At 37.8% G+C, this 17,081-nt stretch overlaps 1 protein-coding gene across 2 annotated transcripts; it reads right to left on the reverse strand.

The window, feature by feature from the left end:
• Window positions 1-1,553: 1,553 nt before the first annotated feature.
• On the reverse strand, window positions 1,554-13,773 carry ca12 (carbonic anhydrase XII). Of its 2 annotated transcripts, XM_067502758.1 has the most exons (11): window positions 13,481-13,773; window positions 13,152-13,172; window positions 10,316-10,495; window positions 9,057-9,199; window positions 7,285-7,380; window positions 7,136-7,199; window positions 6,653-6,810; window positions 6,360-6,486; window positions 3,345-3,368; window positions 2,757-2,841; window positions 1,554-1,747 (listed from the first exon to the last, which is right to left on the reverse strand). In XM_067502758.1, exons 1-11 carry the CDS (start codon window positions 13,542-13,544, stop codon window positions 1,669-1,671), a joined length of 1,041 nt encoding a protein of 346 aa, XP_067358859.1. In that variant the 5' UTR covers window positions 13,545-13,773; the 3' UTR covers window positions 1,554-1,668. The 2 variants fall into 2 exon arrangements, with proteins under 2 accessions (XP_067358859.1, XP_067358858.1); XM_067502757.1 differs by lacking the exons at window positions 1,554-1,747; window positions 2,757-2,841; window positions 3,345-3,368 and adding an exon at window positions 4,466-5,728 and having other exon boundaries at window positions 13,481-13,758.
• Window positions 13,774-17,081: the final 3,308 nt, after the last annotated feature.

Raw genomic sequence — 17,081 nt, forward strand, 5'->3', positions numbered from 1 at the left:
TTAAATCTTTGATTTTTTTAGAATAGGTTACTGATAGCATGGTATGGTAAGTATTGTTTAGAATTAAATAAAATAAAGATGCAATGAAAATTAAATTTTATCCTATAACACTTTTTTGTTTTTATTGAGAGAGCAGTTATTTACTCTTACATGTAACTAAAAACACTATGACAAATTACGAAACAACAATTTGACATATTTGGCACAATTTAAAAACTACGGCAACAGGGTAATCAACACGCAGCATTAAGCAGGTAAAAAGGGCTAGTTGTTTGGTAAATTACTCTTTGCAAAAGTGCAAAAGTTAGTGTCCCTTATTTTGAAATAACAAAAAGAGTAAAACCTAGCATTTAATGCAAATTGGCTAGTACGTCAGAAATTAAGTAATTACAAATTTTATCAAGGGAATGCAAACTGTTACACTAATATATTATTTACTAAAATGTTTTAATATACAGTTCTTGACCATTTTTCTTATGATGATGAAAGAACATTTGCACTAGCATTGTTATTATGTTGGGTTTAGGGGATGCAAACTTTACTCTACCAAGTACAGTAACAATGTTCAATTATTTAGTAATAGCTAATTGTGTATTGAATATTATGTTGATGTGAATTATATCTGTTTCATATCATGTTTTTCTCTTTTTGCAATTTTAGAATAAGGGGATATTAACTTTTGCACATGACTGGAGCTTAGTCTAAAATATCACCTTACATGCCACACGCTTGTTAATGTAGACCAAACATAAACTCTGGAACATTTAAATGACCCAAAGGGAATGTATGGATATACAGTAATAAAGGCAGATGAAGTAACAGGACACAAGAAAGGATGCAATATAACTCTCCAGTGATGCTACAGGGCTACATACTAGCTGAGAGGCTTTCAGGAGTGGTGGGAAGCATTGTGATCGGAGGGGTAGATATGGGTTAGGGGTCAGCCCACATTCAGCCTGAAAAACAAAAGCCTTTTATTTTTTCTCATTTCTGTTCACAGGGAAGGAGCTGTGTGTTTCTGTGTTTGTATGGAGCTATGTGCCCTTTTATTATGAAATCCTTAGAGCAGCTCAAAGTACAGGGTTGGTGGAAATGTGGCAGAGTCCATCCCTTTCCCTCTCTAGCATCAGGGATGACTGTCAACTCGTGGCCCCTATTGTTTGGACTGTGGTTGGGGTTTCCATCACGTTGTAACAGCCGACAGGAATGGTACCATGGTCCGACTTCAAGTGAGACTGTCACCAGTTCAGTTTTGGCCTTACTGTGTGTGCCTGGAAGCATTTGTGTGAAGGTCTTCTTTAGAATCTTACCAAAGCATGTCAGATAATTAAAGGGGGATTAGAGAGAACAGCTGTTTCTTTTGCTCTAAGGAAGTAGTTATACAAGATAAAACACTGTTTCAAACATCTAGCTAGAGGTCCAGTAAGTTCTTCCTGCCACAACATAGCATAGGAAGTCCAAACTGTGGCTTGAAAAGAAATTGCTTTCCAAAACCCCAGAACTGCATGCAAACATCATGAGATCAAGGCTTCAATACTCTCAAAAATGTCCAAACCAAGCCATAGGACAAAATCACACACACAAAAAAAGAATGGCACAAATGGATAATCATCATATGGTTTTTGAAATTTCATTGATGTCCTTTGAAATAAGGACGTGGACAGTGAGCTACACTCCTGAACCATACTCAACTCTCTCTCCAACATTGTATCCAACACCTTTGCTGTTCTCCTGTTCAGCAGTGGATCTAAGAAAAAAGAGAACCACAGGTTTTCAGAACAGAATGATAACTGTCAATGCATAAACTTTGCAGTCTTGAATGAAGCTTTTCTGTGGGTTTCTTTCTTGGCCATAAAGTAGCCAAGGAGGTTTCTTTTGCCATTAAGTTACGGTTTATCAGTTCGTTAGGTAATCTACAGAATTAGCAAGATGCTGAAGTGATGTGGTCGACTCAAAACAGGGGCTTTCTTTTTTTACCCTATACATTCCCTGTTTGTCCATGTTTTCCACTATAACTATTTCTGTTTGTATTGGTCATTTAAACGCAGCTTTTGTTCAGAAGCAGCAAAGACATGATGAGAGAACCACTTGGGATAAGGAGCATTTTGACACATTAATGCAGAAACTCAACTCTGATGTGATGAGACAACACTGGTACTTAGCCTTTCACTCTTACCCACAGCAGTGCATCATTAGCATAAAAATAAAAATCAGAAGTGAGATATGCTGATGACAAGACAGCTTCAAAGCTTGTTTTACCCCTGGAGTGCCTCTTGGTCTTTACATAATTTTGCTCTGTACTGATACTGTACATTCCTGAAGTACTCTGAGAAATAACTGAGTTATGGAAAATCCAGCAGGTAACCAACTGCATTTTTTTGGCCATTTTACTTTCACTTGTTTCTGATTAAAATGGCACTAATCCCAATTTCCTCTATGGACTTGTTTCCTCCCACTAAAAACAGATTAGCAGGTGCATAAATGTGTTTGCTTAGCTGTTTATTACTTCTTAAAGAAACCAGTATTCCCATACTGAGTCTCTTCTAGTAATGCAAAGTACTTTTTTTTAAAACAGAAAACCACAAGTCCAGGGGCTTAAGTCTCAACTCTTTAACTCTGTATGAGGGAAGCTGGCAAGTTGACAGGCTGTTAAGTAAAATGTATTTAAGCAAAGAGTATTTTGAAGTATTATGTACAAAGTATAATTTCTACAAGCATAGTTAAGGTCTTGTTTTGCTGGTTTGCCCTCTGCTCACCTTTTTCTTCTTAATAGACAGCATATTAAAGAGACAGTGAAAACAAGTCCTAGCAGAGAGCCCATCAGCATGGAAACCAGGAAACCTGCAGAATGTGGAGCAACAGAAGAAGAAAGGATTATGTGGTAGCTGTCTGTTTGTACTGTGTGTACATTGTATGTGTGGGTTTAATATTGTAAATGGTAATAACTTACTTTACACTAGAATTACTAACTAAACTTTGACTAAAACAATAAAACATCCATTTGTTAATACATATGTTTAATGGTAGATGCCCGTGCTGCATCATGCAATATCCTGTTGAACACACTATGTATTTCAATAATGAATTAGTTTGGCAAGTGATTTCCTTTAAAAAAAAAAGCCATGATTGGATGTTAAAGCAGTTCTGTCCATGTTAACTGGTTAACTAACCTAAACACAGAGAAATTGTTTTGTTTTTTTATTGCACATGAGTCATATTTGTTAAAAACCAAAGACTCAACAGGTAATTTGTATCAGAAGCTCTCAGCAATATTATAGTTATAACAAGCACTTGATGATAAAAAAACTACAACTCAATGTGTAAAGGTGGAAAATACAACATACCAGTGTTCTTCCAAGATAGCTCAGCTGAGTAGCAAAGAAAAATAGAGAAGAGAAGGCATAAATGAAATTCATAGAGCACTGAATTTGATACCTTGTAAGGAAAAACAGGGTTAGGGGTAAACGGTCAGCATGTATGATGCTTCTCACTCACCCTTTAACATACACACACACACACACACACAGACACACACTCGTATCATTCTTTACTTGTGAGGACATTCATGGATATAATGCAATTCCAAGCTCCTTCCCCAACCCTAACCATCACAACTGGATGCCTAGTCCTAAACCGAGAGAGCTTACCAGCCCGTGCTATGGAATTGTCCGTTTGGACAGTCCCTTTTTACGTATTTATTTCTTCCTAATTCCTAACCTAAACCTAATTTTAACGCTGACCCTAAAACCCAGTCTTGACCCTCAAAAAGCCCTTAGAAGTTGTGTGGACCAGCCAAAATGTCTTCACAACAATAGTGTCGAAACAAAGGTTGTCCACAACAGGCAATAAAGACATGTACACACACACACACACACACACACACACAGATGACGGTATTATGCCAGAAACAAACATTTTCATGACACAAAATTATCATATTAGGTTTTCAGGCAATTTTACTCATAGTTGTGCTATTTTTTCAATCTGCTCACAACATTATGTGACATGATATTAGTAAATATCTCAGTAACCAAGGCCATTTTTTTCCTGGATCTGGTCAGATTTTTATATTACGCACACCAAATTATAGCTAGTCTAAAATTTACAATGATCTTGTACCTTGACTTAACTAACATATTGCTGACCTAAGGTCCGGCTTTCTGAACCTGGATAGTGTAAGAAAAACACAGCACACCCCCTTTCTCCACTGATTACAAAAGCATGCACCCCAGCAGTAGAAACAAATCCTCTAAATCCTAAACTTTGTGCATTTCACATACATACTATACATATCTAATATCACAGCAAGTCTCAGTAAGTGTCTCTACCTCTGTTGCTTCCCTCTTTTCCCGGTTGAATATTTGAAGAGTCATATTTTACGTAATGATGCCAATTCCAAGGGATTAGAGTGAAAGGTGCAAATGCAACAAGAAAGAAACCTAACAGAAAGGATTTATGTACAAAGCTTTTATTGAAAACAGTTCCCTATGTTCAATAGCTGTTTCCCCATGTATCATAAAGAGTTAGTTAAAAACAGTACAAAGAACACAAGTGTTATGTAAAACACTTAAGCTTTAACAAATTCTTTAGGTTCAGCATATTAATTCAATCATATTCAATATTAGCACGATTGAACTAAACTTAGTAAACAGTTTAATACTACACATATTCCTTGTGCAGTACATGTGATGAGATGGTGTGATTATGTGTATTTTCAAGCAAGCACAAAATATGTGCTTTGTAGCAACTAATTTCTTATTTCAGCGTTGCATGGCAAGGCAAGGTAGTGCAAACCGATGTATATCAACCTCTCACATTTCTCGAAGATTTACATAATGAAATTGGCTTATTATTTCAGAATCTGCTTACAGTACTCAGCGCATTTGGGTTTGCTACAGTAAATGAACTCACACTACGGTCTTTTTCTTGCAGAGGTTATAATTATGTACTGTATAGAATAACTTAATAATAAATATGTTTTAGAGAAGAGTGTTCAACGAATTGCAGGGCTTGGCTGGAAAATTAGTCTGTGTGGCAAATGACTGAAAATGACAGAAAGTGACAAAATGTGAATGTGAACAATGTCAAGAATCTCTCTAGTCTTCCCACTCCATTGGCAAAAGCCAAGGATGTGGATAACCCTGATTTTGTGGTTTCCGTGGAACAGTAGCAGGGGAAAGACTGCCATAGTTTGTCCCTGGGACACTTTTCTTGATTGTAGTGGAAGTTTTCCTATGATTCATCAAGGCCTTCGTCAGGGAGCGATCCAACTCAAAAGCCTCATCTGTTGGCCGTCCACGGAGAATATGTCTAATAGTGGGGATTGCTAAATCTGACTTACAGTCCAGGTAGCTCTTGAAGTTGAGCTCAGGAAAAACTGCATCTCTAAGACCTTGAACCAGTTGGTTTTCAGTGTGCCGCTGTTTCAGCTGAAGGGAAATTCTCTTTTGAAATGAGATGTAACACAGTGCATCTTCAGCCGGTCTTAATTTTCCCACAGAGCGGTTGGTCTGGCTCTTTCTCCCCACGGATGGATTCAGTGTTTGTTTTTTTAACTTTTCCAGGGTCTCACTCTCATGTTGCTTGAGGTCTTTCTCTTTGCCACTAGTAAGGAGTTGATAGAGCCCTTCATCAGCCAGGTCTGCTAGGTCACCAACCAGAAGCTGCTGTACAATTCGCTTCCTTATGAGTGGAGATGTGACTGTAAGTGTACCATGCAGTCCTCTGCCTGAATCAGACACAGAACCAATCACAGCTTGTTAACATCCCAGCCTGTGGGATACTCCTTGGAATGACATTGGGCCTTCGTGCACATCATGCCACAACGGAGCCTAAAACAGCACAGCCTGCAGTGATAAAACTATAGTGAAAGCACAAGCTTGCTAAATGCCGCCCATGAAAGCTAATGGCAAAGGATTCCACAATGCCATGTCAGAACGTGCTATTAGAAAAGCAGTGGGTGGGAAGCTTTGAAAATGAAGAGAACATGCACATTTATACCACACTATACCGTACAGAGCCATAAACCAGTCAACCACACAAAAGCACTGTAAGTCTTTAGAGAATAATTTAAGACTTGCAGATTTTTTTCAGAGGGATGATTATTTTGTATCATACTCTCCAAAAACTCCAACTCTAACATACTTTATGTATGCTTAAGAATGACAACACATAAGCTGAGCGACAAGTTGGTGATACCAAGCTTTACAGCCCTTGCTTTGCAGAACATGAATTGGCCTCACATTATCCAAAGTTGACTTTTGGCTGTTAATAAAGCAGTGCCTAGGCAATGTCAGTTGCAATGTGACAGTTTGTGACAGTTGCAATCATGCTCCAACAATAAAGCGAGTCATACTTACCCTCCTTAAAAGATACTAGGACAACTCGGCTATCGACAAGCTGTGATTTTCTGTAGTTCCCATTCAGGGGCACATGAGTTAGGTCTTGAGCATGGGAGGAGTACAGAGCTGTAGACAGGTCTAGAAACTGTTAAGACACAACAAAACAAAAGTTTAATATGCACAGAGGGTTGTTCCATACCAATTAAATGTAAATGTAAGCAGCAGACTATGTTAAAATGTCTGCAAAATAAATTTAGAGTTAGTTAACTTTAGCTTCACATCTGCATTAAAAACATCAATCACTGAAGCACCTGTTTTTGAGATATTGTTATATAATTCCTGAACACAGTCCACAGTACACTGGGATAGCATGGTGGAGTTGTCAGTGACCCGTCATAGCGATAATACTCATCCAAACGTGCAGGCAGCAGTGCTTTGATGTTGAAACCAGGCAACTGCACCTTCTGACCTGCAAGTTAAATAAAAACACACCTGTTTACTGTTTCTGTCAGAATACCAGAATTAATGTGGTCATGTGAGTATTTGGAGATTCTGACACCAAACATGAAAACAGAAATGACTCATGGTTCAAGTAAAACTATGAACCAAAACTCTTGTTGGCACGGTTTGTGTTATAGGGGTGTAGTATTCTTTCAGATAAGTTATGAAGAACCATAATAAACCCTTAAGATTGTTGACTATTCATGCTTATAACCCACTGGACTCTAAATTTCATATTGTTAAACAACATAAGGCAATCTGATAAAGTCTGATAAATATTTGATTATACCTACCTCTGTATTTGATTCCATTGATAAACTTCAGAAAGTTTTCAAACGCAGGATTGAACTCCCCAATCTGTAAGAAAAACAGACTTGAGGGTCCTCAAATGTGGTAATTCACAGGCTATTTTCCCTACAGACAAGAGTCCACAATGTCTCACCTCAATCAGGACACCCAGCACAGCCAGGCCATCCGATTTGTCTACAGCCACGGACATATTGTGGTACTTGTCTGAATTGAAGTGTACCACATGCATCTGAAAAAGAAAAAAAAAGTAAAATCCTGTGGAACAAACAAAATAAAAATATAGAATCTATTGATTGTGAAGATTAGTTGCAAAATCTTGTTTCTTTATTACAGCAATAATAAGTAAACCTTAAGACATACTGTCAAATATCGGAAGCAATTGTGCTTTGGGAACGGGTATGTGAAGTGCCACATCTGTATTTACTACAGTACTAGGAAATGTATTTAGTACAGTGGACAATCTATTAAAAAACAGACATACTGCAAATATGAGACTATTGTTTTGTTGCGTATTCAGTGCAACATAAGGGCATCTGCGTCATTCCGTCCAAATAGAAAAAAATTGTATTTGCAGACTGTTTTGTAAATTAAGGTATACATTTGCACTATTTCTGGGAAATGGTTAATTTCCCATCGTTCCATCCAACATGGGTGGAAAACAACATGTCCTAAAAAAACTGTGGTTCTCAAGTTTGGACAGACTTTAAAAAATGAATGCTTTCTACGTGTCCACTAAGAAACTCAGGTCAAACCCCAGCACCTCATATGTGGCTCTGCAGCAACTGAGACATAGTCACTAAGAAAAACCAAAGGCTGTAACCACTATAATTCAAATGACAGCAACTTATATAAAAACATGTAAAAGAGACCTTTCATTTTAAAAGTTACAGTCAAATCTTCTGCCTCACTTAAATGACAAAATACAATACAGCAAACTAGTGTTGTTGACATATTAAACAGGACAGACAGCCACTCCTTTCCAGAGGTGGTTGAAAACCAAAGCACATAATAGTCTGGCACTTTAATCCTTAAAACCCTACAAAAATAAACTTTACACAGTGTAGCTGACTGAAATTATGTCTTTGTCTTTTAGTATGTTGAAGAAAGTGACAAAATGTTAATTTAAAAGGTAAAGGGAGGATTTATTAAAAAAGCAAAACTTGTATATATTGAAAAAGTCTCTTTAAGTAGAGTTTTATACAGACAATTTTACTGTACAGTCGATTACAAAATAAAGCTAAAGATGCCAGTAAGCATTCTCTGGCATTGTATGATGGGTACAATAAATGCAAAGTGAGTGACTACTACAGTGTCAGAAAACTGGAATGACAATGTGCAGAGTTTTTTGAGAGGGCTTTCATCTCGAGCCACTTTTGTACGTTCTGAAGAATGTCACTAACTCTGGTCACTCTGCCAGTCAAATGTTTAAGTCACAGTCGTTAAGTGTTAGTTCAGAGATGTTGTCACCTAATGCTGCAAATGACTGACTATTTGGATGAACAGACTGTGCTAAATGTACACTAACACACTGACTAGTGCTAACACACTAAGCACCAAGTGACCTTTTCATAGAAAAAACAGACACATTCATCTACGTAATCACAGCAGCACCCATGAGAATAGCAGTTTTATATACATACATACCATAGATCAGCCACAACATTAGATACACCAGTACAATCTAATTCAATTTAAACAGGAGCTCTGTTATAAATTCTATTTCTACAAGGTTTTAATTTAACAGTTTTATAAGTTAAAACTGTAAGAAGGGTGAGAATTCTACTATGTGTTGATTACTGAGGTCATTGTGCATTATTTTAAGAGGTTGTTCTAATGCTTTGGCCATCCTATTTAAAATGAAGAAGGGCTAAAACATTACATGCAGTTTTTGTAGTAGTGGATTACCTCTGCTGCATACTGCTTACTGTTCACCATGTGTTCGGATCCCACAGGTCTGCTAGAGGAGCCCCAGTGGAAATGAAGTTGAGCAGCAGTGTAACGATGAGACAGACTGGATATGTACATCTTGGGCGGCAGGGAGATTTGTACTGTGGACCAAAAGAAATGAAACCCCAGCATATAGAGGAGAGCAGGGTAGAGGTGACTTGAGTTAACATCAGTGAGATCAAGACACTTCAACTTTATAAAGATTGAAGAAGTCAGTGTGACCGGCTCTGTGCTGTGCTTTGCAAAAGCTGCGTGACTACGTTTAAGATACTTTACAGCGGAGTGACGCAGAGCGCTTCCCACATGGTGGTCAGGGTATGACGAATGTTTATAAATGAACGACCTCCGTCAGCTTATTTTAGACAAACGTCACTCTGATGATGCCATTCAACTTGTGGCGTTGATACACACATAAGCATTTGTCTGGTCTTTGCACTTTGTCAGTGACCGACAGTTTACTTACACAACCATTACAGCAATTTCATTTTCTCAGACATTACAGACATTACATGCATGTTCAGCTATACCGTGGCCGTCACTGAACTACCTCAGATGAAGCCATTTCTACACTCAAAGTAACATGTAATTTACAAATCTAACCAGCTTTTAGTGCCACGCTTTTTTTTCTCCTGACTGACACAGTTTCTTACCTTTAAACAAAGCTGAATAAGTGAATGATCATATTCAACTAATAACTAAGTCATTAAATTGCTTCTCTGTACATGGACATGGCTGACTATGCTAGGATTCCTTTTTCAAGTGCTGTGATTTAGCACTAAAGTGTTAGTCTGCTTTATAAATACATACTAAGCATTGAATTGAAGCTCAGTTCTTTTGTTAACAAGCATCAGACCCAGTAGTGGCAGAGCACATGACAAATCTCTGCTTATTATTCCTCAGTCTAAACATGAAGTCCTTTCTTTGCGTACAAGGACGGCTAAGATAATAAGAGAGTGATTATGGAAAATTGCTATGGCAGATGTAAGAAAATCCTCCTGTCATTTTCTTTAGGTTGACTCACAAATTAAGTGTCTACAGCAAGAACAGATTCCCCCTAGTCAACATACTCTAATGAACATGTTGACCAGGGCCTCACTTTGATTGGATAACCTTCAGGATAAATATTTTCTTACTTTAATACACTTATTAGTCATATGTAGTGCAACATTTTGCATAACTACATGTTTATTGGATAACACTGAAGACTCTATACTCACCAGAATGTCCATTATTTCCAAGAGTGAGCTGCTCGTTGGGTGACAGGTTGTAGTTTTGAACTTCAATTGGACGTAAGGTTGGGTCAAACCTCAGCAGCTCTGACTTGATGTCTATTGGAGACTGGAAAGCTCCACCACAATATGGATAATGCTTGGACCAGTGGTGTTCTCCCTCTGGCCCTGCAACAGCATTAATATGAATCCTTACTTATGGGACACCTTTGGGAAACGTTGGCACAAATGCGATGTACACAAATGCCAATATTTTACAGTGGTGCCACATTCTGTATATTCATCATCATTCATTGTATAGTCATCTACCCAGAGTACAGTATGAGGTGGTAGGAATACATGCCTTTTAGTACACTGTATATCAAATGTTAAACTGTTATACTTTAAGGGGCAAGTGAGCAAACTGTGCCTCAGTGAGAAAGTCAATAGGATAGAGCATGTTTCCAAAGAGGGCAAGGCCTTGTCTTAGCCTATTGAGCATTTTTTTTTGTAATCAAAGTGAAGTACTATTATCTGTCTACAAGGCGGCATGGGAGAGGCCAGTGGGTTTGCTCATGGCCCTTTTTAAAGCAGCAAGAGTGAGAACCGTGCTGTTGTTTGTGGCGAGAGCCAGTGAGAACACTGTCTGTCTCCAAATAAGAGGTTTCTATAAAACACAGCACAATCAAAGAGGCCGATCAGACCATGCATTTTACAATGACCTCAGCTCTATGAGGCTGCTGCTCAACAGCGTGTCTGCAGTGAGGCACGCTGGCCTTTGAAACAATGCAAAAAAAAAACAAAAACATGCCAATAAGAAAATGATTTTTTTTAAAAAACAGGATCTGACATTTTCATTCAGCGTGTTGACCAAAGTGTAAGCATCCATACTGAGCTTTTGAAACAATTATGCTCAGTGTAAAAGTGAGACAAAGAGTTTGCAGCAGAACAGCAACAGAATAAGGCCCTGAATGCACAAGTGCTCTCATCACTTCTGCATATCTGCCACTAATACATTATCTGTCCAGAATTCATCTAAAACTCTACCATTCACTATTTGCCAGCCAACCGTGATGAAGTATGAATGATGCAGCATGAAGCCTGACTGTCAGTTCCCAGACAAATGTGGATTGATTGTACAAAAGAGGCCAAAAGGCACTGAGTGAAGCTATGAAATCACTGAATATCTGTTTGAAGCAAAACTCAAAGTTCAATCTAGGCAAACCCTCTATAACAAGACAGAAAGTGACTCTTATGGCTATAATTACTCAGTGTTCACTTCATTTGCTGTTTTAATTAGACGCAGCTTGCCCTTTAATACTGGCCTTCAGTGGCCTTTGGTTGCCCCTTGGCAGTCCTATGTAGAACATATATGACTGTGGGTAATGTCCTATGTACAGGGCCTTTTCTGTGTAAAGGGAGTTTTAAAATAGAAGATTCATACAAAGCTTTCTGTAACATAAAACTAGCAGCATGATAGTTTATTGTGAAAGTTCAACAGTCATCATTAACGCTGCTTATTTTACACTAAGGGTTAGTGTTTTGTCCTCTGCGAGAGGGTGGAGTGTTGAGGTGAAGATGAATCGTATGACTCAGCTGTGCTTCTGCCAACAGAGAGGACTACCAGCTCTCCAGACTCTTGACTAATATGACAAAGACTGTTGAGAGTTTGACTGTGACGTTGAAGTCCACCATGCTCTTTGGACATCTGAGTTTTTATGTTTATCACTGTATCATCTATGACTTCTCAGTAATTATTACAAGCCTTTTAATAATTCATGTGTTTAGGACTTTTTGTAATTGTTTTTGTACCTATTATTGTGTTATATATATTTAAGAATAGTCTAGGTGTTTATGTTTAAATGACTTTATACAGCACTACTGCTATTATGGTATAGCCTGCACTTACATATTTTTCAGCTGATGGTTTAAGTGGATTTTGATGAAGAGCTGTGAATAGAATCCACAAAGGGCCATGTTGTACAAATCTATTCTATTTTGGGGAATTATTTCTCAGGTTTGTTCTCAACTATGTGACCTGATTGAATAAAGTTAAATTAACTAACTGACTAGAGGAATTTAGAAGCCTGAAGTATCCAAGTGTAAAATGCATCTGTTTTCTTATGCATCCCGGATTTATTTGAGTGTAAAATAATTTGCATCAAGTTGTCTTACAAAACAGGACAGTATGTTTGAGCATCAATTACAGCACTCAAAAATATTTGTTAAATTAAAAGATGAGGAGAAGCCATGTAGATTTCCTGCACCTGCCTTCCTAAAGGTTTTAACATTTTGTCATTGCAACAGACTTTTGAGAATCAGTGAGACAATGACAAGAGCTCATGCTCTGAGCACAGTTTATGTAAGAGATAGTCACGGTTCACAGGATCCCTGCATATAGACCTTAAGGCATATAACAATAGCAGTCAGCCACTTAGGGATTGTGTAATTGTAGATTTTGTAATCAATTCTAAATTTACACAACGTGGAATAACAACATCAGCTGTTTTTGGAGTCAATGACAGGTTGCAGACAGGTTCCTTTGGATCACAAAGCAATAAAGTTGCTACTAATATCATGTTTGTCTGACTATTTCACATTGCCAGCTCCAAGCACTGCTGTGAGGGACAAACAACAGTAATGTCTCAGTTACTGCCTATCAGAGTGTTGCATCATACATTTAAATTGTAATACTCAGTTAGCTAATGCTGGTCAAACCCTCAAAACAACCAAGATACACAAGTGCACATGGATGGCTAATGTATCAAAGTTTAAAATTGGATGATTAAAAAAAACCTTTCTTGATCTACAACTGGAAATTGTAAGAAATGATTATGAGACTTACCACTGTACATCCACTTGGCACCTGTAACAGAAAACAAGAGATACCCATTGTTCATTTTAAATATATTAAATGTGTTAATATCAGACATACAACTTCAAACATGTTAATAGACTACTTTTTTATGAAATAAATAAAAAGTCCCCCAAACTACTAATCCTAAATAAAACTTTCACTACACATCCTCTCTGCTCAAGCAGACCCAAATATATTTCGCAAATGTTTCAATTTCTATTTCTTTTTTTTTTTTTTTTTTTTTTTTTTACTAGCACAATCCAAAAACTACGTCCAACTTATTGACATCGTAGATCTACTTAAAGTTACTTTCTTACCGTACAGTCCAGAGTAAAAAGTCAGCTGCAGCAAAAGGATGGGTGTGAATCTCAGAAAGTGCATCTTGATTCTCCTAAGCTCGTCTTTGATTGTGGCAGTCTGATGGTTCCCCGGTGCAGAGCAGGAGCTTGGAGCACCGGAGCTCCGGCTTTCCAACCGGCTTTTATAGTCATGTTGTCCGCTTCATTGTGGTTCTCCCTGACGTCAGAGCATCAACAACAACGACCTCTCAACGGGAGAGTGACACTTCAACGGTGACGAGCGCGTCATGCACGTGCGCCGGTGTTTACACAAACGGCCGCAAGACTGATCGGTTGATCAAACATCGACAGGTGAGGTGGGAAGGCTATATAACTGTGCAACACAACTGTCCTGTATGTGCTGTCACTATCAAAGCTTGTTAATTGACATCTCTGGGGAGGGGGCAACATTTGGAGATATTGTATAATATGAAGCTTCGTCTTACAGAGTGAGAATGGAAGCTGAATTGATCCTTTCAGCCAAACTGACACAATAAGTAGAAAGAACAACTCACTGAGGTTATTGGACTGGGGTTGACTTAGTAAAAAAAAACGTTTCAAGTCAAGCCCTCCGCAAAAGGTTAGGTTAAATTTGCATTAATTCTTCCTTTAGGTAACACTTGTTTTGATAAATATGTCTCAGCATTTCCCATACCATGGCACACAACACCTACAGTAGCTATGCAGTGTCTTTGTGCAACTTTTTCAGTATGCTGAACTAATTCTACCTGTGTTGCTATTACAGTATGTAGAGGTATCGTGTCAGGGGTCTGAACATTGTGTGAATTGTTTGTAATGTAATGTAAACAGACCCACAAATGCACAAATGAAGATGTTCTAGACGTAACATTCAACCATAACACAGTTATATTGAGTACTGCTGTTTCGGAGAATTGCATTTGCTGCATTCCCTGGAAACCAATTAAATATTAATTATAACCAAAAAGTGGCTAGTATGTTTCTGCTTTTCTGTATAATGAGGACTACCTAGGAACTAAATAAACAGTACTATGAGTCATACACAATATGTACAATTACAGGCGTACATATGTGTACATTAAGTTCAATCAGAATTTAGCAGACTTTTACTACCTTACACAAGTCTAGACTGCATCTCTCCACAGGATATAATTGTATTTTAAGCTTTTAACTGACTTTATCTGCATGCCATAACTTGCAACCGAAGCCAACAATAACCGTCAAAAAGATGGTATTTACTGTCCATTTTCTTGTCTGGAAATGTTATTTACCCACTGCTAATGATTGTGCTAAGCTGACAGGACAATTCCTTCTTCTATAATTCCAAACTTTTAAACACTGAGCTCATTTCTGTCTGAGCCTGACTGTATTGAGCATGATGAGCTGAACCTAGGTGTACCTGAAACTGCATCTCACCTCAGTTAAAGTGAACACAAGCCCATATTTTAAGCATCAATGAAGGAATAACCTGATAGTTAGCTATTTAGCTACTTAAGGACACCTTCACTGACGTTCAACTTGCTTCTTTTGGTTCTTGTTTGATTAGTGCATGTAAATGAATGCCATTAAAGTTCCCCCTGGTTTTTCCCACTTTAAAATATCTTTCTATTTTTAGCAAAAAAAATGCCTCCACATGAAATAATTTGGAGTATACTATGTTTTCTTGTTGCTCAAACTATGGAGTTTGTAATCATGGTCAACCTGCTTTTCCCCAGATGATATTACCTGAACTAATGATGATGAAAAATGATGAAAAACTCCCCCGGGTGATGTCATCTGAAGGAAGTAGAGTGGTATTTTAATATAGGGAAGTCAGAGGGAAGTTTAAAAGTTTAAAAAATACACAGTTACATTTAAGATAAAGCCATAGTAAAGCAAGTTGAAAATTGGTGAAGTTGCCCTTTAAGTGTATTTTGGGTACTAAATCTACTTTCCTTTTTTAAATCTATAAAAGGGGGGAGCAGTTAAAATGTACCATAAATGACATTTTTTATTACTGTCATAAAAATAAGGAGCAGGATCATGTTCGGTATTAGTTACATCAAGTGTGTTTTTAATTATCCAATACTTCAGTACTTCTGTCCAAATACAGAATATTAATTGCTTGAAAACAAAGCATAAACTTTTTTAAATCATCCAACAGACTTATATCAGTTGACCTACTAAACAAATATAAGGCCTAAGCTTGAGTTATTCTTTGTATAATTATGTCACAAAAGATCAGTGCAGTCACTTTATGTACACATACATGTAGGCTAAGAATTACATGCCAACTGATTTTAAAATGTATAGCAAAATGTTCTACCACTGGAGAGAATATCTGCCAATTTGAATGTGGTATGATTTTATGAATTTATAGCAAGATGGATTAATACAATTGTTTGTTATGTTTAATCACTATCCCCTATGTATGTCAGCTGTGAATATTAGCAGTTTGCCCCCAAGTGGTAAAAGAGCAGGACTGCGTATGGATGAATACCCCTGAGGTTGTGACCAGTTCTAATGATCATACTGGTTGAAATAAGGATGCAGCATCTAAAGCTTTCAACATAAAAAATGCTGTAAGTGATCATAATGGTCTAAATTTTTTTGAGCTATCCTATGACCCTGTCCATGGCAAATACAAAAAATTTATTTGGTCTGGATGCCATGGAAATGAAAACAGGTGAACCAGCAATTTTTTTTACCGCACCTGTGCTGAAACACAGTGTGAGCACAAATCTCTCCCCTACTGTGAGCATCATGCAAGTGTGCTGGTGTTTGACAGACCTCTCAAATTCTGTAATGATGGACTGATGAGATGATCAAGGGTCTTACCGCAAGTGTGGTTGAAATTAGCCTCGTTTTTTTCAGAAAGGAAGAACGGGAACTGTAAACATGTGCATCTGCTACTACAAAAGGAAGCTAGTTTTATCTCGATTTGGTCACACTCTGCATGACTGCCTGACCTTCTATGCATAGTGTAAAACTAAAGAAAGACAATTGTTTGGTCTTAGTCTTTATTTTGGTTCTAACCACTACCGTCATGAATATTTTAGCTAAAGTGACAGATAAAAGGATAGAGTAATTTCCTAAGGTCATGGGTGGTCTCATATAAAAAGGCAACCCCTCTGCAAAAGGTTACCCTGCATTTGCATTTTTTCTTGACTTTCGGCTTGTCCCTTCAGGGGCCGCCACAGCAGAATGTCTTCCGCACTTTGACTTGGCATGAGTTTTTATATTGGATGCCCTTCCTGCTGCAACCCTCCTATTTTATCTAGGCTCAGGACCACACCTGTTGCTGTGGGATTCGAAGCCACAGCCTTCTGCATCCCAACCCAATGCCTTACCACTGAGCCACCAGGCTCCCACACCCTATGTAAAATGGAACTGTTTATTAATATGCTGACTTAAACAAATACACAAACATGGGGAGGTTTTAGACAATACACTCAACAACAGCAATACTTTGACATGCTATTGTACGTGAAGGGTTTAATGTAGAGGCTGGTATATTTCCTTTTAGATTAACAAAATTGCAGCCGCCAACAGTAAAAGGTGATATACCCGATGATGTTTTCGTTTACAATGGAAGGTGTCACTATCAAGGAAATGTCCAAAG

The sequence above is a fragment of the Channa argus genome, chromosome 4 (assembly GCF_033026475.1).
Source record: "Channa argus isolate prfri chromosome 4, Channa argus male v1.0, whole genome shotgun sequence".
Classification (NCBI taxonomy): Eukaryota; Metazoa; Chordata; class Actinopteri; order Anabantiformes; family Channidae; genus Channa; species Channa argus.